Genomic DNA, 22,742 nt, shown 5'->3' on the forward strand with positions numbered 1-22,742 from the left:
AACTTGGAAATTATCCAAGTAAAACAATCAGTTGCGTCCTCACTAACACTGCCTCAATATGACAAAAGTAAACATACTATTACATATAGCCTTTTGGATGCCCTACGTACAAAATGTGCGTTTTCATTCAGTTAACAGAAAAACATGACTGACCCTTGCTCCCGCTGGGAACTGGAGTAGAATGGCAGAATGTGAAATAATGGTTCCCAAGCACTGATTTAGCTAGGCTAAAAAAAAAAAATGCCCGCTCCCTAAATTTAAGGTATGTGCATCCAACATATTTATCAAATAAAAACAATTTAATGCAATGACCATGTTGATTAATCAGACATCTGACAATTCTACACAAGAATAGCTTTGCATTAAGCAAAAGGTCTTTTAAAATAATTTTACATTTGTTTTTACGACAATCAACAAATATGTTTCCTGCATACATCTAAGAACAGCATATGTTCGAACAATGGTATACAAGATGGATATTTTGTACTGCATATGAGTCTTCATGTGTTCTTTATTCACTTAACAAATGAGGACAATATGGCCTGAAACATGGCAGACAAGACATGCTGTCCTTGAGCCCCCTGATTGCACATCCCTTATAGCAGTCAGAATCCTTCTTAATAGTTACCCTGCCTCAAATGAAATTAAGATGATACAGTGAGTGTCCTGGCAGCAGTTGTTGATGACCGACCCCAATTCTGATGGAGCGTGCCCCTGTGACTTGCAGGAGCTCCAGAAACAAGTGGCAATAAAGTTACCCTTTGGCAGAAGCATATGAGCTCCTTCCTGCTGACTGGAATGGGCAGTGTCACTCATCCAACAGGGAGACAAGAGCTGCTCTTCAGGCAATGCCAAAAAGACTATAGTACAATGGAGCAGCACTGGCATGGTGGCAACCGCCAAAACTAATGATCATTCTCCCTTGACTATCCCGGTCGCTCTGATAGGAGGGTGATCAGCACTGCAGCTTTAGTGTAAATGAGGGGCGTTATGCGGACATGTAGACTAATCAGAAAAGACATTTAGAACTGAGAGGCATAACCACAAATATAGTGGTGCTATCCTGCTCAGGGGATGGAAAAGTTAAGTATTCGAGATGCTGATAAATCAGAATGAAATGGCCTTGCCATCCCTATATCCTACTGGTGTGTACCTAGATCCTACATTACCTCCCTGTCACTGTACGACTAGAAACTAGTATCTCATAAGACACAACCATGTGCGGCTGACTAGACCAGAAAAAAGTAACATACCTCTGCAGCACTGGTATCTTTCATCAATTCATATGCTTGAGTAATTATCCAATGTCAGGTTAGAAACCCTGGGGAGTAATGTTATAGCAATTAGCCCATCCACCTAACATGACCCCAAAGTCTAATCAATCAGACGTAGGGGCTCAGGGTTCCTACTCTCATAGGCTTCAATTGCCAGATTGTTGTAGCGAATGATTGAGTATGAAGTAGCCTCATGAATCGGGAAGTATGGGGGTGCATGTCAATCAATGACAGAGACAGATGCTGATGAACTGCAGTTAAGTGTAAGTAATTTTCTTCTCCAGAACTGGACGTTTCATAGTAATATGCTTTAATTAGGTTTACCAAAGCAGTAACATTTTACAAAATAAAGACGGAAAAGTAGTTTACCTTATTGGAAAAGGTTGCGCAGCCCCAACCGACACTGCTCACAAGTTGACTCCTTAACTATAACGCCTTGTGAAGATGTGGGTTGCAGCTCTACAAGTTTCCACTAAGGGGCACTCCAGGAAAGAGTGCAGCTGCTGTTGCCATGCCCCTTGTTAAATGCACTTCATTGTTGTGTCGTAAGTAATTACATGGTAGTAGGAAATGCATGATTTTGACAAAGGACAGCTCCTATTAAATTTTTCCATGAGACAAGTACCGGGTAAGTCTTACCGGAGGCTTTTGCCTCGATTTAGAGAATGTGCAGATTGTTCAAAAGCAGGTGATGGTTGTGGTTTAACTGAATGGTCAATCTCTAGAATGAAGTTAGAATCAATAGAAAATGTCTGTACGGGAATCCCTCTTTTTGTATAGTCACTCAAGTTTTTGGACCGATGCTGCTGGATTTGTGACTCAGAGTGCAATGAGGCTTGCTAACCTGACCTCCGTGCCAGTGCCCAGCTCTAAAATATGTCCGACAAATTAGCTGAAAGCAGACTGCAATAGGCTAACTTACTTGTAAGCCACTAGGATATGGCACTCGGGCTTGTAGGTTACAGCATCACTCTAGGGATTGCAGCATGGGTTGTGCCACCCTGGACGTGACCCAACTAACACATCTCCTAGTCCACCACTGAAGGCTGGAAGATCAGTTTTAAACTGCTAGCCTGAATTTGCCATTTAAAGCAATGGGAAAGCCGAGCCTCCCTCAGCAATTTTTACAAGTCATCCCCAAGGCAGGTCTACCAAGCCCAGGTAAGACAGGATGTAGCACATTTCATGGGCAGGGCATACAGTTTACATATTCTTGCAGTAAAAATGCAAAAGTGTAAGGATGTGGTCACCCCACTGCAGAGTACAGAGGTGTATGCTGACCCCGTCAGCTGTGCTAACTCTGCAAAGGTGAGACCGAAATTGATATTCCAAAGTACGAAACAACTAGTTACATTAAGCCAAACTTGATTCTCAATTTAAAATTAAAGTAAAATGCTGTGAGCAACTTTTATAAAGTTGTCACTTTTTTTGCCTTTTTGCCCTTACCTATACTGTGCTCCTGCACCAGGTTTGTCCCAGAGACAGCTTTCTGGAGAGACAAGCCAACTCCTCCCAGAAAAGGAGACAATAGAAGCCTGTACAGGAAAGAGGTGTTAAAACACTGGCAGGAAGACACACGGGTGCAGGCCTAAAAGGAGTGTTTTGCCTTTGAAGAGTAAATAGGGAACTCTTCAGAGAGGGACTGCCCTATTGTTAATGAAGACAAATTGGCACTCAGAAAGGAGAGCGGGGATAAGTTGCTAATCTTTTCAGGGGTGTGTAGCCCCCTTCGCAGCCACACCTCTGGGTTGGGCTAGGGAGCTCCACGCGCTAAGACATGTCCTGCCATATTGGGAGTGGGCAGAATGTTGCATCTTGGGACAGCCTGATGCCACACTTCATAGGAAGTGGTTATCACGACGCAGGGAACCTAATAGCCCATGGCCAGTGATGGCGCCCACCCTGATGGCATATTCTAGGAGTAAAAGGGCACCTCTGGCACACTGAAAACAGATATCACCTGGACTGGAAGGAGGACTGAAGAGGAACTGCCCTGCTGCACTGTGTAACCAGTAAAGAGGCCACACAGGCATGGACTGAACCTGTTGAACCTGGTTGCTAGCAAAGGAGGTGGACTGTCCCTGCTGTGAACTGCTCGTGGACAAGTCGTCTATGGAGCTCAGCTGAAGCAGAAAAAAAAAAATCCTCCAAGGGCCAGTAGGCTGACCTCGTGTTCAGAGCACAGGGCTGCAACAGCTGAAGAAGCCTGCTGTGGCGATGTAGTAGCTCAAATCTCAAGCTTGAAATACAGCTTGGTCGCCCAGATGAATTACCATCCAAGGAAGGATTCTGCTGTGAGCACGATATAGAGCAACTGGACTTCTAGCAGGACCGAGAGGACTTCAAGGATGTTGACACTTGTGGTCAGGACTGCCTCATCAACCCTGGGGAGTGAGAAGTAGCTGCAGGACTACCCTGTCGCCTGCATTGCACCTAGAACATCCTGTATTCCTTGAATCAGGACCATGTGATAGGTACCTACAGCAAAGGGATAAAGGTGCATGGAAACCACTCAAGACTGATTCTATCCTTGATGATACTGTTTCTGTGGACCTTGCGCGTTCCCTTTACTGACACCCTGCTGGAACTGGCCACCTAAAGTAAACTTAAAGTATCTACATTGACACTCGCCAAAAGTGTCCCTTAAAAATATTTCCAAGTGTCAATTTCGTTGATGGATAAATTGCTTACCTGTAAATCCTAGTTCTCTTCCAGGGGTATCCTCAAAGTCAAACACTGAATATTCCCGCTCACGTGCGGGAACCCCAGAGCATATATAAACACACATGTATATGTATTAAATGTATATAAATAATAATAATTCTAGTAGAGAATTTTAATACAAATATATTTTATACATGTGTAAGCAATAATGCAGTCTATGTTGAGAAACAGGCTAAAAATACTTTATTTTTTGTGAAGTTTATTTTTTGTTTTTAAATTAAACTCTTCAGATATAGGTAAAACCTTTCTGCAATCAAAGTAGAGAACATAGAAAGCATAAACAGTCCACTATAAAAGAAAAGACTACATTGAAAATAAAGGCGCATTATTAGCCAATAGGCTGCATGCAGGTTAACACAGCAGAACCAAAAAACTGGCACTGTGTCTTTAAAGGCCCTGAGCACCTCCAGTATCCCACCATGCCTCAGAGGTAAGAGTGAGATGACAGTTGGTTCACAGTTAGGTCAGTTCTTTTTTCAGACTCCTTCTGTTAGGATCCTGGAGCAGTGAGCTCTCTTTTTTTTTTTTTTTTAACCAGACAAACCTTTTTCTTTTCTTTATTTTACTCAACATCTTTAGTTATTCCTGAATAAAGTAAGATTTTCCTCTGAGAAAATGCCTTCCCTTTTTGTGAAATGCCATGCCTGTGGCAAAAAGAAGGCCCAGTCAGACCCACACTCAGTTTGCATAGTATGTTTGCCAGAAAGTCACTGTCCTGAGACCTGCCAGAACCTGTCTAAAAGAACTTTAAAGGACAGAGAAAGAATTCGTCTTCATGGCTTATGTGAGACAGAAAACATCATCTTCATCTCTTCACAAGAACGTCTCCAGAGAGAAAGTTCTCTGACAAGCGGCGAGCAAGATCCACCTCAGCAGGTAGGAAGATTCGTGTTTGTTCACCGTCAACACTTCCATCATCGCATCAACGTTGTCAACCGACGTCAAGGAGTACTCCTCCATCAGCGCAGACACAGCCGACGTCAAGGGACATGACGTCGAAGAAACAACTACCTCCGAGAGATGGATGGAATAGAGATCTTGGATGGTGAGAAGATTAGTTAACTCTTGAATGCTACTGTTTTTTGTATTGAGAATTGTAGGCAGCCAGGCTTTTTGCAGGTTGTTTCCTACTTTTTGCCCCCATTTGAACTGCTAGATGCTGGTTTTCGACTGACAGTGCACTGACTCCTACTAACCAGGCCCCAGTGCCAGTGTTTCTCCCTATAAAAACGAAATAAACAATTGTAACCCAATTACCAAGCACTTTAGCGCCCCTGTAAGTCCTCAGGAAAAGGCACCCTTGGTACCAAGGGCATGGGTACTAAAGAGGGTACGTTGCATGTACTATGCCACCTTAAGGGACCCCCAGACAAATTACATGCAGAATGCCATTGAAGTTGTTTGACAGTGCAACTTTAAAGTCACTACATATAACATATGTAGTGACATGGTGCAAATCCAAAGTCACTACATATAATATATGCAAGTCAACCCTACAGCAGGCCTTGAAGCTCCAAGGAAGGGTGCATTATATTTTATGTGAGCAGATATGTCCCTTTGAGGTCTAGTTCTATTACTATTTACATTACTAGATATTACAAATGAACAGGTAAGGCATCCAACGATATGTACTGGGCACTAATCATTATGAGTTACCCAGCTACCTAATGGCTTCACTGAAACCTATGTTTTGTATAAAACACCTCGTCTTAATAAATTCATATTGACACCAGTATTGGATTTATTATGGCATGCACCCAAAGGACACATTAGAGGTTCCCCTTGAAAATCTACAAGTCCTCTAGTGTGCTGGCTGAGTTAATGACCCCCACATTCTCAGAGGTCAGAAACAATGCCTGTTTCGGAAGAATGTGTTATCACCTCCTTTAGCAGGAAACCTAGTGAATGAGCACTTCAAAGTCCCTGCCGCTTTTGATATGCAACCCCACCTTCCCCCAAATCTGGGAGATGCCACCCCTGCCCTGAAGCCCATTTGGCACCGGGACAGGCGTGTTGCACTACCAGACTATTTACACCCTTAAGGTAGGCTTCCTAATGTGATCCACGTGGTTTCACCATTTGGTTTTTGGTGGAATTATGAATTCTGGAACAGGGTTAAGTCCCTCCCCTCAGGAAGTGGTCATATAGGGGGTGTTGTCACCTCAGGGATATAGCCCATTGGCTATTACCATACACTCCCCTAAATGCCCTTAAATTATAGTATATATAAGGGGCCCCCTGACATCAGGACCGCATATTCGACGGACTGAAGAAAGAAGAGGACAAAAAAAGAGCCAGAGGAGAGAGAACTGCAGACTGCTGATTGACTTAGGTGCAAAACCCTGCCTTCCTACTCCAGTCCCAACAATCGCAAAAAAACTCATCCTGCAGCTGGGCATCCTTCAAATGCCTTGGAGGGCCTCCAGCATGTCGCCAAGCTGTTAGTATCTCCATTGAAGTGGAGGAGTCACTTCCCTGCAGCTTACAAGCTACAACCGCAACATCCAGCTTACCGTTCTGCTGACTACTGTGTCCACTGATGCAGCAATCTCCCAGGAGGAGGTCATGTACTCTAGGAGGTGAGGTCCATCTCCCCACTAAGTGAGAAGACTCCAAGACCCACCAGAGTCGTCCTGCACTGACACCCGGGATACCAGACCCCTTGCAGCAACTAAGGCTTGTTTGAGTCCAATCCAGACTCAAACACCGCAGAGACTGACAAGAGCCGCTAACATCACAGAGGCCTCCACAAAGAGCGACCCTACTGTCCTCTTTTGTTCCCCTCTTGCAGGTCCCACCAAGAACCATGGACCCCTTTGAAGCAGAAGTACCTGCAGTCCAAACCCTCTGCACCCAAGCTTCCCGGCACAGGTCCTTGATAACCAATGGTGCACCTCTGCTCCCAGGACCCACACAGATCAAGCCCTCCTTTTGGAGCTTCCGGACCTGTCCCCATCTGCAGCCTCTTTCTGGGTGGCCCCTCTCTGCGCCAACATTGCAGTGCGCAATGCACTCGACCCATCCAGCATCTCTGCACACAGACACCCCAGGGCAGGTGAAACCGAACTGCTGGCAGTTCTTGTGACCTTGCCACCCTAGCACCCTACAACCTAAAGGGGACCCCGAGATCCTTTTGCAAAGACCCCTATGCAGTAACTGTACTTTACCCATTGAAAGTCATTACTGCATATAAAAAACATTAGTGTATTTACTTACCCCAATGTGAAGAATTACTCTGCAACAGTTCTTGCTTTGAAGAGTTTCTGGTGTCAAAACATATGTAAAGGTCTTTCTAAAATTGATCTTTTATTTCTCCTTGAATGGGCATCTCATTTATCAACTCTGATCAACAAATGGTTAACACTACCCTCTGATAAGCCTAAACTGCTCGCCACACTACCACAAAAGGGAACATTTGGGATTTTTATTTTAAACACTGCAAACCAATAAGGGTTGCCTGGACTATCTGCAGTGTCCCCTTACATTTGGTACAGTAGATAGATCGGCAGCTTCCTTCAAGAATGGCTAAGATATTTAAGTTTCTGATGCTTAAGTATATGAAAGTAGGATCATTACAGGATTTATCTCACATTGTCATGTTATTGCTATACATTTTTCATGAGTGGTAGAAAGCCTGGCTACACAGATTGTAATCTGCTCTTTCCATTTATAATTAGATGTTTAATGTGTCTGAATCACCTGTGATCCTCTGGGAAGGGGCAAAGCATGGAAAAATCCAGTCCTCTCTCCCACTGCGATATTTCTATTGTTACCTAATATACAAATATCTATATTTTGTGAAGACAAAGGCAGATGTTGCTTCACCATTTCGAGTGCATAGTTTTTTAGCCATTGACAAAAACTACTATACTGCCACTAGAACCCACAATTCAACAATGATTTCTAACCCCCCAATTGACAAGATCTGTATGAACATCAACATCTTTTACAAATTGTGGGGGGGAAGAGGGAACTAGGATAGGGGACAGCAGGGTTAATGTGTCAGTGGGCTTGTTTGCGAGTAACTGTTTATGTGCGATAATAACTTCTCTGGTGACCAATGCTACTGCCCTTGCTTGCAGTACTGTTGTGGCATCCACAGCTATGGAATTTGTGGGTAAATTATGGACTGCCGTTGACAGTCTTGTACCTGACCTTCAAAATGTTTAAAGTTCTTTTCCAAAAGGAAGCACTGCTGTCTGTGCCATTTTCTTTTTTTTAATCTTTTAGAGTTTGTGCTAATTGTTATCCAGAAAATGTCATTCATCAGGTACCACAGCTGATATGTTCAGTCTAAAAGTGGACCAGTGGACACCATTAACTTACTTCCCTTTTACAAATAAAAACACCTTTCTGCCTAGAGCCTCTGATATCTTAAGTCACATGGGAAAGATATTACATCAACTCCTGTATTTCTTCTCACCCTGATTGATCATACCAAGTCAACAGTGTTGAAGAATGAGCGATGCACGTATTGTTAGAAGGTGTAGTTGTAATTTGACAACAGATCAATTATTGAACTTCTAGAAGTCCTGCTGCAGTTCCTAGATGAACAGTGCTATGAAGCAATGGTGTTGGATCAAGGCAACCATAAGGGTCTGCTAGGCTTGTGAAATATTGTTTCTTTACCATTCGGTTCAGAGATTGGAATGTGCTGGGTTCCAAGAAATACTATTCACAACATTTAGTAATTTATTTTAGAATAAACATCTGCAATGTTTGTGCAGTCCAATGTTTGCTAGGTGGTTTGCCGTTGTTTTAATTGTACGTGGAACTTTCCTCTTGCTCTTAGTCAGATTCTTGTGGTGAAGAGACTGAAAGCTACTCTACTTGCTCAGAAAATAATTTTTGTAATAATTCCGTATACACTCCATTTCCACTAAGGTAGGAACTGCCTTCTCAAAAATGTCATCCTCCTTTACCTGCGAGGGTGGTTCCTAACATTACCATTAAAGTTGTGACCACACAATGAAATCTTCAAATGAGTCAGATGACTTGTTATGGGTTCTTCCCAATACTGTAGTAAAGACAGAAGGAACTAAAGTGTGATGCAGTCGTTCCTACCTATGTTGGTGTCTATGTGTTCAATTTCAGGTTTTCTGTACAGAACAGTGGTCTAGATGCCAAAAATACATGATCCAACTGATTACAGGTCTAGTTTTCATGTTCAGGGAGGAGGCGACTGTGGAACAAAGCTCCTTCCAGCCTGGTATTACCTAGCATCACTTGTTTCAGTACCAAAATTCCAGTTCCCTTGATATGGAACACCAGAAGTAATCTTGGTCCCTATGTATTTACAGCAGTAAAATGTCTTGCTGCCTTGGCCAGCATCGGTCTCTACTACACCCTCTCAAATCTCTTCTGGGATTGGTCTGCTCTCCTCATTTTGGAGGAGTAAATATGCACATTGATCGCTGATTTGACAGAGCAGTTATACATGTCCATGGATCACTAAATCCATTTTCTAAATCCATTTTCTGTGTAATGCTGGATTTTTCTTCATAATGGTTTCTTTGTGCCATTTCGTAGTTAGGCTGGCCTGTGAATGACTAGTGAAAGCAACTGGGTTATTGGTTGAGGGGGGCATAACCCTACTCAACCAGCAGCCGCAATCCTTGTCAAGGTGAAGTCACAAGCAAACACCAAATAAACTACCAGAGGTTTGAGCACAGGTTTAACACAAGAGCAGCCAGGCTTAATTTAGAGGCAATGAGTAAGGTATTTATGCAGCACAAACAGTAATAGAATGAAACATAAGAAAAATCCCACACAATTTAGAAAAATACAGTACATTTAATAAATGATTTAAGAGCACAACAACAATAATACAAACAGTACAACCGGAGATGTGCAATTTTACAGATTTAAGTGGAAACAGCACGAAAAATGACGAGAGCCAACTACGGTTATTTAGCCGTGGCGGACTGGGACAAAGTTACAAATTCAGGCCGATCACCATGGAGTGCGGGCCGCTCCAGGGACCCAAGCTAGGACCGCTGAACAACAGTACATTAGGCAGCAATGCATCACACTGAGGCTCTGATGCATAGGTTCTGCTGGGACCACTGTTGGTCTAGCGGAGTACCTTCAGGCCCAGGGGGCCAGGACTTGGGTGGCACCACTTGGAAGGGTAGCACGCAAAGCCGGCAGAGTCCAGGTGTTGGGTTCAAGGTGGTTGGAGCCTTCTGTCCCTAAGACAAGGGAGGCCAGCCACGTTTCCCTCGGAATCACTCTGGTGGCCTTGGGTTCAAGAAGCAGATTCAGCCCTTCACTCAGGCAGCAGAGTGGCAGTCCATCTTGTGGAGCACCACAGCAGTCCTACTGATCTTCCCACAGATCCAGATGTGTACTGAAGGGTTGGGCTAAGGGTCCAATATTTACACCTGGTGTTCACTTTGAAATAGAAGTTCTAGAGGTGCTCATCCCTGTACAGAGGTGGACTGGCACCCCCTTCTTCTATGTCTTAGACCCAGGTTGTCTAGAGTCACCAAAGATTGCCCAGGTACAGCCTTTATGATATGTAAGTGAGGTAGGTGATAACTCTTACCGCACAACTCAGAGTGGCCCATCCTGCCAACACCTCTTTTTCCTCTGTCTGGGAACAATGCACAAAGACCAACTGCCAGCTACACCCTAGTCATGTGACCTAGGAATGGGCTGCAGGCACCAGATAGTTAGTACAAGAAAATGCTAACTTTCTAAAAGTGGACTTTTCAGAAAGGGGCAATGACAGGCCTGAGATATGTTTGAAGACTAATTCAGTGGGTGGCAAAATAAGTGCTGCAGGCCTACTGGTAGCATTTAATTTACAGGCCCTAGGTACATGTGGTGCCACTTGACTAGGGACCTACAAGTAAATTAACTGTGCCAATTGGGCATAAGCCAATTCTACCATGTTTAAGGGAGAGACCACAAGCACTTTAGCACTGGTTTGAGTGGTAAGGTGTGCAGAATCCCAAAGTCAGCAAAAACGACGTCAGCAAAACAAGAGATTGAAAGGCAAAAATGTTGAGGGAGAACCACGCCACGGTCCAACAGCTAGTCTGAGGTAACAAAGCTGTAAGCCTTTTCTTCAGGTTCCTCAAGGCACATATTGCCCAGGTATCCTAATATTAATAGCGTAAAAGGTAAAAGGTGACTCCTGAAGCAACATATCTTTTTGGGCCTAGACGGCCTTTGACTATAACTCCTGCTCCTACAATGATGAGTCAAGCCACTACCAGTAACAACACAAAAGACCTACAAGAAACAATGACCATGTGTCACCACAAAACATCTTGGTAAAATACAATCTTAAACAATAAACATGCCTGTGTTACATCTGGTTGTATACCAATGTCTGGCTGCCTATAACAAGTGCACACTATATGCTTCTTCACTGGTTCTTCTGGGAGGACCCAATGGGAATTTATATAGCAGCATGTAATTTGCTCACACCATGTGCTACTTCCGACGCAATTAGGCAGACTCAGTGGACATCCATCTGCCTACTCGTAACCAGTGTCAGGCATCAGTTGCCCCTAGGTGGACTCAGTGCATTTAAATGGCTTTCTATCATCAGTGCATGCCATGCGCTGCACCTCTGACATGCTTGGGTGGATGTCTCTTACAGTTATTTAAAGACAGTATTATACACACAATACGTGTTCTCACTAAGTACTTTTCAAACCAAACGCGAGGGACAGAGGTATGAGAAGCACATGAACCTAGCAGTTAAAAAAAAAAAAAAAAAAAAAAAAAAAAAAGATTCGTGATACTCTTCTAAAACTGCAAGTCATTATGTACACAGTACAAAGGGCTATTACAAAGGGCTATTTCCATGACAGTGAAATAATTGGCCCAGGTTGGAAAAAGATAGGACAATCCAGCATCAGCAAAATGGACACCTTATTAAATAGAGAATAATTGCAAACGTTTTTGTATTTCATGCCAAAGAAGCCCAAGTCTGGTACATTCAGTGAGTGACATGAGTACACTAGCACTGGAAAAAAAAATTGTACAGTAGACCAAAGGTCAGGACAGTGAAGATTTGTTATGACATGTCATACCTCATGGTCTGATGGAGAGATTGAGGGAGATGAAGTCTTACTGAGGGCTAAAGGCACGGACGCAGAAACTTGTTTCCGCTTCTTTAAAGGTTTGCATGCATCAGGCAAATTATTCATTGCTGTAAAATAAATTTTGACTGGTTAACAAGCTATAAGAATGAAAGCAATTAATACAATAATATCTCAAAAGTGTTCAAATATTGATATAATGGTGTTAGTTAATGGACACAAAAGCGGTTGACACTTTATTCAGGACACCATGAACTGAAAGTGCTAAGACTGCTGCCCTAGACAGGAATGAAATTCTATTGGGTTTCATATTTATATCCAGGCATGGCATATTGTAGGTAACATAACACACACACACACACATATATCCAAACCCACTTAATGGCATACCATCATGATTGTGAACATTTGGAATGGGATGTGCTTCATATCCCATTATGCATTGTGATATTTATAAGGTTTACCCAAGTGATGATGTGACTTGATCACTATAATATATGGAAAATAATGGACTAGAAAATAACTGAAAAGGACCAGCTGTGGTTGGAACGCATTAGTTTTTTTAACTCTGTGATATCATGCATTAAAGTAAAAAAATGCCGCAAGTTGAGTGTGCCATTTTGTTCTGTGTTGGCACCACAGAATTAGTTTATACATTAATACTGTCACGCACCTTCCCTAAAGCAACTGTGTGCCGGCAAAAGGAAGTTTTTTTTGGCTATGTGTGTGTGTATATATATATTAAATAAACAAAGGTTACAGGAACGTTATAGTTAGGCTCACATACATTTTACATGTACCAAACCATAGAAAATCACCAGTTATAATTAAAGTTATCTAAAGTACCTATAACTTGTGGCATAACATAACTATGCACAGTTCTCTGATCAAATCTTTTATTGCAGATATTACAATGACATTATCAATCATGTTATCAAAAATGTCATGAGTGCTGTAATTTGTGTGGTAATTTGTGCATGGCGAGGGCCCGAGTCATAATTACTTTAGATAACAATAACAGGTCAATTTCTATGGTTTGGTATGTTTAAATTGTGAGCCTCACTATAACGTTCCTATAACCTTTGGTTTTTTAAGTGAATTTCTATGTTTAAAAAAAATTCTATTTCCCAATTATACCATCTCTGTAACCGCTCTTTTTTCAGTGAATTTACATGTTTTTTTTTTTTTTTTTTACCGTAAAGTAATTTTCGTCACTATACGTCAGTGGTTCCCAACATTTTGACTTCTGTCGGCCCCTACTTTTACATTACGGGAACCAGGCCCCCCCCCCCCCCCCCCCCCCCCCCCAACTGAATCATTATTGGAATCTGGGGACGTCCTAGTGAGTCGCTACTGGTGGCCAGAGACCCCAGCCTAAACACTGACGATTTGAAACGCAAAACAATACACACACAAAAATAGACCCAAGCATAAATCAATCACCTGCACAAATGATACCATATTTTAATTTGCAAACACATACATCTACAGAAAAAAACTGTTAAAAATGGATTTTAATAGGAAGATTGCAGGTTTTCTAAATTCAATTGACGCCACATATTGTCCATATATATTCTGTTTAATGCACAAGCAACAGACCACGTAGTACAATGGGAAGCAGTTAAAGTGGTCACAATAAGACATTGTATTAGGACTTTGTGTGGTGTTTGGCAGTACTTAAGTTGGAAAATTAGCTTTAAGTGGAGTTCAAAGTGATTGAAGAAAGAGCCTTATCAACAGTTGTATACAAGATAAATTACTTGCACAAAGAAAACATAGCCAAGTAATGTAAATGATGAGATACCTAGATTGAAGGCATATGTCTAGAGAACATTCAGACTGTCATAAATAAGACAGGCTATTAGCTCTGATGGTAAAATCAGATGGTGGATGTACTGACAACAAGTATTTGAGATAGGGAAGCAAGCCTGGTTTGTACCAATCAGGAGCTAAAGCAGATGTTTCATAAATTCAACACGGAATGATAGAGAATCAGATGCAGCAGAGAATTGGGAAAACAAGCATTATAGGTGTTGGATTTATGTCACTGGAGGCAGATAGGATAGAGGGGGGCTTGCAGAAAGAGGCTGCACGTGTGGACTGGGGGTCCAGTCCAACTGAACCAAAGAATGTGCTCAGATCTCATGAGGCTAGGGGATGTGGGGACACCTTTGGTTCTCTTGTCCTCAGTCCGAGGCGGCCAGTTGCAGAGGTGTCCTGAGTCATCAGGTAGAGGTTGCAGGCATCGGTGTGGAGTCCACAGAGGACAGATCCAAGGGGGCTTCATTTCTGGAGGGCCTGGGCACCACACTGGCCCACTTTGACTCAGGCTAGGGTGCAGTAGAACTGTCAGGTTTTTGGGGATCGGAGTACTCTGTTTTTCTTGGGGTGCCTGAAAGATGCGTGGGAGCAGCTCCGCTACTCCAGGAGTTCCTGGTTCTTGAACTTGCATCTCAAGTGCCTGTGAGGAACTGGCACTTTGTTGCAGTCCTCCTGCCCCTACACCTTTTGCCTGGTTTCTGGATGCAATTTGGACTTAAGTGCACTGGGATCCTGCTAACCAGGCTCCCAGTGCCCTTTCCCTAAAAACTGTAAAGGTAATTGGCAACACTCTACATCTTTAGCTGCTACTATAAGTCCCTAGGCCTTACACACCCTCTCACAGACCCACTTAGACCCTCGTGCACCCACTCAGACCCAGTGATTTCCTCATGCACCCACTCAGTCCCACGCAGAAACGGACGCACCCACTAAGACACTAATGCACCCACTCTCACACCTACTCACCCCAAGACACACACACACACACACCTATTCTCACACCTAGAGAGACAGGCCGCGGCCAACTCCCGCCACACACGCCCAAAGGGCTATGTGCAGTGTGGGGTTGGGTGGTTAAGGGGTTAGCCGCAGACCAGGTCCTACAGCCAACCGCCGCCACGCACGGCCAAAGGCTGTGCACGGCAGGGTTTGGATTAACGTATAGCAGTTGTTCTCAACCTGTGGTTCGTGGACACCTTGGGGTCCGGGAAGTCTCAACAGGGGTCCGCAACTGCTTAGAAAATTAAATATTAATAGATTAGCAATGTGTATATAAATAAAGTGGCTAAATGTACAACTGAACATTTTAAAACTGTAAACAGCGAGGAATTTGAAATGGGAGGCTAAAAATTAAATTGACCAGTAATCTCAAAGTGATTTCAAGTCTCATCAACTATAATATTTCTGAATACAGATTCTTCTAATGCACAAGCTTTGTTTCTCCAACTGGAGAATATTATTCTAGATATCCACGTCACAATTTCAGCAATAAGGAGTTATGGTCTGGTATGCTCTTGATAAGGTTAACCGCCTTCTAGATAGCTGCAAGTAAAGTCTGGAAAGATAAAAGCTCATCAAGCATGACATTGAGATCATATACATAGGAGCTTAGCAATTTTCTTCAGCATGAAAATTACAGAATCTCTAAGAAGCCCATTCATTTTCATTTCTATAACCTTCTGTGCAGCAGCTTGGCAGTCCTAACAATAGGTGATGTGGGCAGAGTCAGATGGCACCTATTACAAAGGATACCCCTAACACAATTTAAGCCCCCTTCATGATCACAGGAAAATGTGCTTTTTCTGCCAGATGTCACCAAAATGTATGCTTGATCATCAGTGGGTGTATAAATATGAACATGAAGTACAAGAGGATTGCCTAGCTTGCCACTAAAAGCTATATCTATTTCCTCTGTCCACATACACCATTCCAACCTGAAATGGCACTCCAGATCTCATCCCTAGAAGTGTTCTGCTCACATGTAATGAAAAACCAGTGGAAAATAGCTGTCACCTATAATGTTTCCTCTGTTTATTTCATTATTCTAAATTCAGATAAAATTACCAGCAGGATCTGGGTACTCTTTTACCCACATTTATGTATTCTATAGCTCTTAGTGGTGCTGCTCACACTTTTAATGTTAATGTGAGGAACTTAAATCTACCTTCATGCGTCATGTTTAAGCCTTTGTGGATTGAGCAGGGAAATCTCTGCTGTGCTGTTACTTCTTCACACTTCAGTCTGAGACCAAGTGATCTTCATAAAATCAGTAGAAACAAAAAAAAACTCCCTTTTCCAATACAGTGAAACAGTCAGCAACTCAGAAAATCTCCTGCTGCACATTATAAAGCAGCACACAAAACAGTGATGGATGGAATGCTTGAATTATTCTCAGCCACTAGTAATTACTCAGGCCGCATCTCAATCCATTATTTTGCACATCACGCCATCTCAGTTTGAACCAGCCATATGCAAATCAGCTTGAAGCCTGCTCCAATATGGAGCAGTCCCTCCTGAAGTGCCAGGCAAGTTCTTCCCAGAACTGGAGCACAAGCAATCCAAGATTAGTTTCGCCCTTATTAGGGGGTCATCAGTCGGCTATAGCTGGACTCCAGTGGCACAGTGTGCAGGGGCCCACATTTGGGCATACTTGTCCACTTAGGACATTGCACAGACAAGTGAAAAAAAAGGGATGGATGAAATGCTAGAATCACCCCGTAGGGAACTGCCCTCCTTGGCATGGCTACCCCCATTTTCTGCCTGTTGTCAGAATGTTTGACTGGGTCTACTGGGTTCCTGCTAACCAGGACCCCAGTAGGTTTTTGCTCTCCTCTAAACTGAGGCTCTTTCTTCCCACAATTGGCATACTGTCCCCTCATGTAAGTCCCTAGTATATGGTACCCAGGGCATTGGGGTTCCAGGGGCTCCCTATGGGCTGCAGCAGTTATTCTGCAGCAGGCCTGCCATTGCCATCTTGATTCTAGGGTTGGCAAGAAACTCTGGGAGCATCTGAGTGGCCAGGTCAGGTGACGTCAGAGCCCCCCTCCTGATAGGTGCTTACCTAGTTAGGTGACCAATCCCCCCTCCTCCCTTTCAGGGCTATTTAGGGTCTCTCTCTTGGGAGGGTTCTCAGATTCAGCTTGCTAGATTCCAGCAGGACTCCTCTGCAACCTTTACTTCTACTTCTGGCCTCTGGAACTGCAACTGGACCCTCCAGGAACCTACAAGCTGCAGATCCACGAGGAAGACTCTTCTGCAACATTGTATCCAGAGTTCCTGCCAGCTTTGCAACAGTTTCCTCGCCGTGCGTCCTCAGAAGAAAGCAACTCTTCATCCTGCACAAGGAGAAGGAATTTCCCTTGGAGTCAAGGAGCCACTTCACTGCAATCACAGGTACCTACAAGCGACAAACTGCTGCATGGATCCCCTCCCCTGCTGAGCTGCATGGATCCTGCATCACGGGTGGTGGTCCAGAGTAGTCCTCTTGGTCCTCTCCGCCAGCTGTCCAACTTTGGTGGAGGTAAGCCTTTACCTTCCCATGCACGACAGGACACCTGTGCACCACGTCACTTGCAGCTGCAAAGGCTTGTTTGCATTTCCTCCAAAGAATCTTCAGGCGATGTGCAGCTCCAGTCCCCAGAACTCCTTCCTGCAAATCCCAGCCTCCTGCATGGTTCTCCTGCGGCGTGGGATCCACTTTTGTAGTGCTGCGTGGGCTTCTTCTGTGATGTCTGTGTCCCCGTCCTGTGGAACTCCTGTGGATTCTGCGATGTTGAGGGTTCCTTGTGACTCCCCCTCCTGGGCCTTGCTTGTGCCCGGCAGCTCCTCTTTTCCACAAACCATGAGTTTGCCTTTGCCAAGGCTTGTTGGTGAAAATCCTGCCCGACACCCGTCTGCAATCTTCCTTCTGGCGTGGGTCATCTCTGCATCCCTCTGGGACTCATCACAGAGTCCTGGGCTGCAGTGCTGACCTGTTCTTCAGAACTGTCAACCAACTTCTGCATCCACAGCTGGGTGAGTAGTACCTCCTACTCCTCCTGGACTCCACTGTGACTCTTGGACTTGGTCCCCTCTCTCCACAGGTCTTCTTTCTTCAGGAATCCACCGCTGGTTTTCTTGCAGTTTTCTCTGGATGTCTTCTTTCCCTCCTTTTGGGTGGTTTGGAGAAAATCCAGTGTTTTCCTCCTACATTCCGTCGCTGGGGGGTACTGTGTTACTTACCTTTGTGGTTTTCTAATACCCCCAGCTCCTCTCCACACATTTTACTTACCTAGATGGAGGTACCTTGTTCGCATTCCATTTTTTTTTTTTTTAAATATATGGTTTGTGCTCCCCCTAGGGTCACTATTGGTTATTATTGTTTGCACTGTTTTCTAACCTTCTCTATGCCTATTTCTGATTGCTAGTGTATATATTTAGTGTATAGTGATGTGATAACCTGTGCCAAAAATAAAGTACCTTTATTTATTGTACAACTGAGTGCATGTCTCCTAGATAAGCCTTTGGCTGCTCATCCACAGCTACCTCTAGAGAGCATGGCTTCTAGACACCGCCTGCACTTCACTAAGGGGGGGATTCCTGGACCTGGTATAAGGTGTAAGTACCTTGGGTACCCACCACACACCAGGTCCGCTTCCTACACACCCTCAACCACTGATAATTACTTGGGCCGCAGCCGAGTCTATATCTAATACACCCCTTCTGCCAAGTCAGTCAATTATCTCCATTTAGTTCTCACTAAATACTCCAACTGTTCAATAAGACCATACTGCTCAAGCGGGTGTGGTAAGAGTTGTCTTTGTTTCTATGTTGAAACCTAGACTTCCTGCGCTGGCGGTCTATAAAAGCCTCCTGCTGTTCTAGGGTTGACATTAGGCAATTTACCTTCATCTTGAAATATTAACTCCGTAACCAACGCCAGGCACAGTATTGCCATCATTTCTCTTATGTTTGGTGTTACGACATGCTTCCTCAGCTACAATTGCAGCTTCCTGCTTCTCCAGCTTTGAGGTATCTCCTTTTCACTGTTTTTTACATTATGATATCTTGTTAGGGTCTTAACCTACATTTTGATTAGTATTTTCTTCCAGCCAAACAAACTAAATAACAGAAAGATTAGGTGTTATACCCTCCAATTTTACTGGGAACAGCAGCACAATGTCCCTCCCAGCTTCATTCATTTTTCTTCTTTTACTCAGAAAGAATGATTGTTTTTATTTTACTGAAGCTGTGCAATCTGGAAATGTCCTCACTGTGCTGTTGGCCACTTTGAAAGCATTTGAATCTTCTGTAAAATCATGTCACAGTCACAACACGCAAGTCACTACTGGTGCAGACGCAACCTCAGCAGTAGGCGTCAAGCTGGCAGTCCGTGCGCTGAACAGCACATAAAACTCAGACAGGGATGGTAGCACCACCACTTCATTCAGGGAATGACAAGATGGATGAGAAAGGATCCCTCAGGACCAATCTGGAGTAATCTTGACCTAATCGGTGGCATGCCGAACTTCTCAACTTCATGCTTTGGTTCATTGCAAAGCAGGTTCTTTTCTTTCATGATTTTGCTGGTGAACGCAAATATGCCCCCTCCCCACCAAAACGTGTCCAGGCATGCACTGCCTTCAGGACTACGCAATACCCTGTTATATATCAGCCGATCTCTCCTCTTTAGCGCTGGCTCCCTTAACTACCATCTACTTCTCTACTATCACTTTTAATTCTCTTACCTTTGCTAGCATGCACTACGTGCCAGCTTCTGCCATGCCTCCGCAGTATCATTCGATTTCATCTTGTCAGTCTGCTGCCTGTGTGCTACACCTGACACTAGTTCAAATGTTTCACAGCAGTCATAGCATCCTCTACTTTGTTTCAGATGACAGTCACATTTAACACTTTAAATCAAGCAACATCTTTTTAGAAGTCAACAGTAAGTAACTGGTGACAGAGTGATAGTTCACCTTGGAGCAATCACCAGTGACTGACAGTTCTCTTGAATCTCCACTGGTTGATCTGTTCTGAACAGATTACAGCAAAGCATTAAAAAGGTAAGTTAGGGTGGCCATCAGGAAGCTCTGAAGACTTGCGTCCTCCACTGTCTACTAACCACATCAACGCACGTGGCTCCCTACAGATGTGTGGTGAGTGCCACTGGGATGGTGACCCTGTTACATCTTGATGGTGGTCTCAGTTTAAACTGCTTAATTACCTGGGATATTAAAATACTTACAACGCTCATGGTTTTTGATGAGGTGTCAAGAAACTAGGTGCAGAGGCATTATATTGTAAATTGGAATTATAATGTAGCTGTTGACTTTTCAAAGTTAAAACTAAATTGCACAATAAATGAATACTTGGAAGGGCAAATTATGTGTAACACAGCAATCTTGAAATTTCAAGGGTGGCATTGTGCCAGGCATAAGAAAAATGGCACAAATTAATAAAATAAAGGCTCCAAACTGGGGCACCGGCATGACTGACCCAATTATATGTGCAAAAGAAGTTTACTTCCTGGACAGAAAACATTTCACAAGTACACTGTGCCACAATCTGGATGAATATATTTGATTAGTGTATGATGTGGTAGATTATTATTGCAATTTGCCTTCTGTTTATTACAGGTATTTTTATCTCTCAAATGTAGTCACACGGGAAGCTGCATGTTTTACATGAAAAAAGTTGAGAACAAAACAGGATAATAACAAGGTCTAGTTGCAGATACAGAAGTTCTTCAATCTGAAGACTTAATGAATGAGGTGCGACTTGCCACTAGCAACACTTAATTATCCACATGTTAAGTAGGCTGAGGCACAATGGTGTGTGATACATGCCATTCCTAATTTGCTTCTTGACTCTGCTTCAAGCCTGTGAAGGTCAAATAGAACAAACAAGTTGTGATCCACTTTCTTTGCTCCCTTCACAGGACATATTTCTGCATCTATAAAAGTGCTGCAATGGGCTAGGCAGATTTGGGAAGGTCCACTGGTAGAACAATGCCACAGTCTAGGTGTGAGGACAAGGGCATGAAAGGGTAATCGGACGTCTGGTGAAGAATAGTAGGTTTGAGTTTTGTAACAAAGAATGTGGAAAGTGGCTGCTTGAAGCTAGGAAACAGGAGATCACATGGTCAATCTCTAGTTAACAAGATATAATGATGTAGTAAAAAGATAATGATGGGAGAAGTAAGCCTAAGCAAATTGACTATTGTGTATTATAAACAAATATGCAAAACCTCAAATGCATTAGTGGCAAAGGCTCTGAATTTAATCAAAACATTTACTAGATGCAAAGGTCCTGCGTGAACCCTATTTAGACCATCATGCTCTTGTTTAATTTGCCCTCCATACAATTCAAAAACTCTGCAACAATAGAATTTAATAACAAGCAGGGCTGAAAGCCAGCAGTGGACGTCAACACTGGTACCTCTTCACTCATCAGCACCATGGAGGGTAATATCTTGGTTCAGCATTTGAGAGGCACAGCAGGATAGATTCTGGGCCTAAACAATTAATCTCTTTTCATATCAGAAAGGGAACAGATGGTAAAACTTCAAATTCTCTCAAATGCCTCCAACATGATTTGTGGAGATTTGTAGAGATTCTCAATCACCTCTTTTCCTATTCAATATTTATCTGAAACTTCTTAAAGGAGGACCTTGAATGTCAGTGATACACACAACATTAAGATCCTTTAAAAGCTGAAGAATTCTAAACAGAATGCATGTCTCCCTTTCTTCCTACCTATGAAACATGGATCAAAATTTTCCTAAAATCCAATTTTGGAAAACCTAGATTTTCATCACTAAAACCAGGGGTAGGGTAATTGGCCCCATGGTCAATGCTTGCCTTGTAAACAGAAGTGCCCTAGACCTGGGAATTACAAAATATAAGCTATCTCTAACTCAAAAAACACAGAAGCCAGGTGAGCGTCAATCAGCCAGCCTAAAAGAAAAATGTACCGTGGCTTATATTTCATAAAGGCATTCACTTAATACCACTAGTGAGGAGGGTGAAATACAAATGCCTCTGCAAGATAAGATGGAAACCACCTCAGGGTATATTGTAGGCAAAGTCTCATTAAATCATAATGATGTAGTGCAAAAAAAAAAAACATTAACCAAAGGAGGAACAAGAAATAAATCTGCTGTTTTATACACTGCTACTATAGCTCAACCTATGCGGATTTTAGAATTGATTTGTGTATTAGAGTACCTATTCCCCACATCCTGTTTATAACACCAAGTTCTGATGACAATTCACAGACTAATGCATAAAGGACAGTTTCTAGGATATGCACAGTTTATGGTTTTAGGTGTGTTTATACTTTAGTAACATTCCATTTAATTTATTTGAGTAGCAGTCAGTCGAGAAGCCTTTTTCATCTTCAAGAGGTTTTCAATCTTGAGAAAAGTAGCAAGTGTAAGAACAAAAGCTTGACGGATCACCAAGAGCAACAATGGAAAAAATTGCACATCAGTAAGCAAATACATCAGCATAATAAAAAGATCTGGACGGAAACTGAATACTGTGTGCCAAGTGTCCAAAACTCCTCATACTTTGAGGTGGAGCAGTGTGATTTTGGTTGCACCTCTACATGATACAGAAGTGACTACAAAAATAGTAATCATCATATATACTGTGTGCTTTAACCTTATTAAGTAATGTGGCGCATCAAAAAGTATTATTGAAGGTGCATTCACTGTAGAAACTAGTGTTTTAATTTATACATGTGCGTTCTGATATTCAGTTTTAACGTGAAGATTGTAGTTTACATTTGTATTTCAAAGTATTTCATTTTATTGATGATTAATTGCTTATGCCTGAATTTATCCTAATAGTATGCATACAATTATAACAGTGTTAAGAGTGCG

The 22,742-nt window shown here is 42.9% G+C and overlaps 1 protein-coding gene across 1 annotated transcript in view; it reads right to left on the reverse strand.

Moving 5' to 3' along the window:
* NSD2 (nuclear receptor binding SET domain protein 2) overlaps nt 1-22,742 on the reverse strand; it is a 504,567-nt gene that overhangs the window by 260,317 nt on the left and 221,508 nt on the right. Inside the window, exon 10 of the mRNA XM_069203845.1 lies at nt 12,047-12,165. Coding sequence (XP_069059946.1) covers nt 12,047-12,165 — 119 coding nt within the window. The remainder of the gene's footprint in view (nt 1-12,046; nt 12,166-22,742) is intronic.

Source organism: Pleurodeles waltl, chromosome 1_2 (assembly GCF_031143425.1).
Source record: "Pleurodeles waltl isolate 20211129_DDA chromosome 1_2, aPleWal1.hap1.20221129, whole genome shotgun sequence".
Lineage (NCBI taxonomy): Eukaryota > Metazoa > Chordata > Amphibia > Caudata > Salamandridae > Pleurodeles > Pleurodeles waltl.